This window comes from Culex pipiens, chromosome 3 (genome assembly GCF_016801865.2).
Source record: "Culex pipiens pallens isolate TS chromosome 3, TS_CPP_V2, whole genome shotgun sequence".
NCBI classification, from domain to species: domain Eukaryota; kingdom Metazoa; phylum Arthropoda; class Insecta; order Diptera; family Culicidae; genus Culex; species Culex pipiens.
Genome location: NC_068939.1, coordinates 168,577,095 through 168,580,364, shown reverse-complemented (window position 1 = coordinate 168,580,364; position 3,270 = coordinate 168,577,095). Strand labels below are relative to the sequence as shown.

The 3,270-nt window shown below is 41.1% G+C and overlaps 2 protein-coding genes across 2 annotated transcripts; both read left to right on the top strand.

Annotated features, from left to right (window-relative positions):
• Positions 1–1,443: 1,443 nt before the first annotated feature.
• Positions 1,444–2,595, top strand: LOC120426833 (protein cereblon-like). Its single transcript, XM_039591620.2, has 4 exons — positions 1,444–1,671; positions 1,779–1,981; positions 2,167–2,344; positions 2,415–2,595. Exons 1-4 carry the CDS (start codon positions 1,533–1,535, stop codon positions 2,459–2,461), a joined length of 567 nt encoding a protein of 188 aa, XP_039447554.1. The 5' UTR covers positions 1,444–1,532; the 3' UTR covers positions 2,462–2,595.
• On the top strand, positions 2,473–2,859 carry LOC120426819 (RNA guanine-N7 methyltransferase activating subunit). Its single transcript, XM_039591602.1, has one exon. It carries the CDS (start codon positions 2,473–2,475, stop codon positions 2,857–2,859), a length of 387 nt encoding a protein of 128 aa, XP_039447536.1.
• The last annotated feature ends 411 nt before the right edge of the window (positions 2,860–3,270 follow it).

Below are 3,270 nucleotides of genomic sequence, written 5' to 3'. Positions count from 1 at the left end.
TGGTATTATTTTGGTATTGAAAGGTTTCATCAATTTTCTCTGAAACTATGGATTTTTTTAAATTTTTGACGAGATAATTAATTTTGCGCTAACTTGACTTGAAACCCAAAAATGTTAAAGCTGATTTAAATTTTTTTTTGTGATATACCCACTAATATTTTTTTCAAAAACGTTGAAATTTTTCTAAGTTGGGATAACCAAATACTTTGAAAAACGAGTCAATCAACAGATTATTGAATTTTGGTGAATTTCAATCCAGTTTCATTTTAATAATACTTATTTTACAATCTTGTTATTTTTCAGAAGCTTCAAGAACTTCAAGTACAGCCGTTCATCAATGACAAATGCATTCGGTGTGGTGAAGAATATCACTAATAACAACATGGAATCATCAGGTGAGTAGATTTGGTTGTTGCATAAGGATCATTTACGTTTTTTTCACTAACTGCAACTGCTACACTAAAAATGGTATGAAAATAGCAAATTTTGGTATTACTTGTGCAAATACCAGCGACCAAAATGTGCTCTTGGTTGCCCAGTAATAGATGGTAAAATACCATGAAATCAAACCAATATCATGTTTGTGGAAGACCACAGGAATACCAAAATATGATTTTCCAAGGGCGCGGGAATACCTAAAATTAAAACCATGACAATACCAAGTTTTGGTATTCAAGCAATGTTCAAAAATCCAGAAGACCTCAACTTGGTATTGAAATAATTTTATTTTGTGGTATTATTTTACCTTTGGAATAACATGGTATGGTATTGTTGTGCCCTTCCACATACAAGCTTTTGGTATGATTTCATGGTATTTTACCATCTATTACTGGGCAACCAAGGGCACATTTTGGTCGCTGTTATTTGCCCAAGTAATACCAAAATTTGGTATTCCCGTGTTATTTACCCCTGCTCGGGACAGGCGCCTCCTATGATCAAAAATTGAAAATCAAAATGGCGACGAGATTTTTTTATATCATTAAATTTAAAACTTTTTTGTGAAACTGCTCACCCTAACGTAAAAGAAACCCACCAAAGTGTAGACCTCCCATAAGCGTGTAATGTTTGACAGGGAGTGTCTGTTTACATTGCAGACCGTTAGAAGGAAAAGTTTAGCGCGAAAGTGACAACAATGTTTAGCTAGTTCAATACAAGACGGTCGGCCGGCGGTTGGCCGAATCTTCTTGTCTTTACAACACAAACCCAGGTCAAGACGCACTACAACAATATTAAAATTGGATAAACTGTAGAATTTCTTCGAAAAATTTATTGCATTAAGGTTGAGTCGTGGAGAAGCATTCGGGTGACTACTTTAAAAAAAAGTTCTACATCACACGCTGTTTTGGGTACAATCAACCCACTTCTATCACCTTATACTCATTTCCTTCTGAGCGTAAAGTACAATAACAACACCAAACTTCATCGCGCTGCAGAATCCACCAACTCAAAACGTCACCCTCGGCAGCGGCTCCGCTCCGGTGAAAAATCCTCGAGCTCCATCGTCGTCATTCTACGACCTGTTTGGGAAAGCTATGAAGTGTAATGAAAATTGGCTGATGCAAAATTTGTTGGTGATCTTTTTCGTGTCGCAACTGTTTAGCACGTCGTCCCTGCTGGAATCGCCAGCGTCGTCGTCGTCAGCAGAGCCCTCGCAGGAAACCCTCGTCGAAGGTAGGTTCAAAGGCACAGCTGCCAGCCTTGCCATTTGTTCTACCAAAGGAATTGTTGGCAGCAAATCCAATTAGAAGGGACGAGTTATATTTTTTCGCTACCCGCAGATTTCTTCATTTGCCGTTCCTGTGGTCACGACGTCAGTTTGTCCAACTTTGTGCTGGAAAAGTACAGCCCGTTGGCTCTGGGCTCCAGCAACCAAACACTCTCGGCGGGTCGGGAAGCTATCGTGCAGGAGGTGCAGAATACGCTTGGCATCCGGTTCAAGATCATCGTGGTCGAGAAGGCGTACTGCGCCAAGGTTGAGTCGGTGAGTTGTTTCTTGAATTTTTAATTTTAAGGTAAAATGTGATTATCGGTAAACATTGAGGATATCATGTCGAAGGATCTTGTCATAGAAGTAAACGTTACAAATGTTTGTGTCACATATAAGAATCTATTTTAAGAATTTTGAAGTAGGTCAAACATGATGCTAAAGGGCCCTCTCTCCTCCAGTGGAGTCTTCTGCACTCGTGGTTCCCTGGGTACGCTTGGAAGCTGTGCGTTTGTCCCAAGTGCCGCACCCACTTGGGTTGGATGTTTGAGCCGCTCGAGACGGCCACCTCGGATCGATACTTTCCCACGGAAAAGGGCTTCTACGCGCTCATCTCCAGCAACATCATCTCGGAAGGATGTGAGAATAGATTCGGACTTGAGCTAACGACTTCATCACTAACTCTTGCTATAAAATTGTTTGCTTTCAGACGTCAACTCGCTGCTTATGCGAGAAAAGGCCCTGCGCGACAACTAAACTAAACTAAAATGGTCGACCCAAACCGCAAAATCAACATCCTGTCCGAGGAGCACCAGCTGTTCCTGAACGAGTGCGAGGAGGAGTTCAAGGACCGCTTCACCGAGGACGACGCCGAGTTCCAGGCGTACTGCGCCCAACCGTCGCCTCCGCCGCCCGTGCTTGAGCCGTGGCAAAACCGTAACTATCACGGCGGTGGCGGAGGTGGAGATCGGCGCCACGACGGCGGAGGTCGTGGACGGGGTCGGTTCCAGCACCACCACCACAATCGCAACCGGGATTACCGGGATCGGCCGTACAATCAGTCGGGACATCACGGGAACCGGTACAACAACAACCGGGACTACAACAATCGCGACAACAACAATCGGTACAACAACTCGGAGAGAAGATACTAGAAAAGCTTGGGCGGAGGATGGATTTAGCACGAGAGCACGGTTTGGTGTGTTTGTTCTGATTTTTACTTTTTGCTACCACTCTTCAACTCTTCGTTGTTTCATTTTAAACGCGGACAATATAGATTAAAAATGCGCTCTTTAAACGATTTCTGAATAAATTGTAAATAAAGACTGTATATAAAATGTCCAGTTGGATAAACAATTAAAAAGAAATTCCATTCCCTTTTTCAAAAGAATTCAGTAGTATTTTTTTTGAAGATTTCAAGTATTGTAATTTTTATATTGTTTGGACTTCTCAATTTTTTAATCTTGCGTTTATAAATTTAATTATTGTACATTTTGATGCATCGACTTTTTGAAGCCTAAATTTTTTTAATTGTAATTTTCATATTTTTCTGTATTTTTTATTTT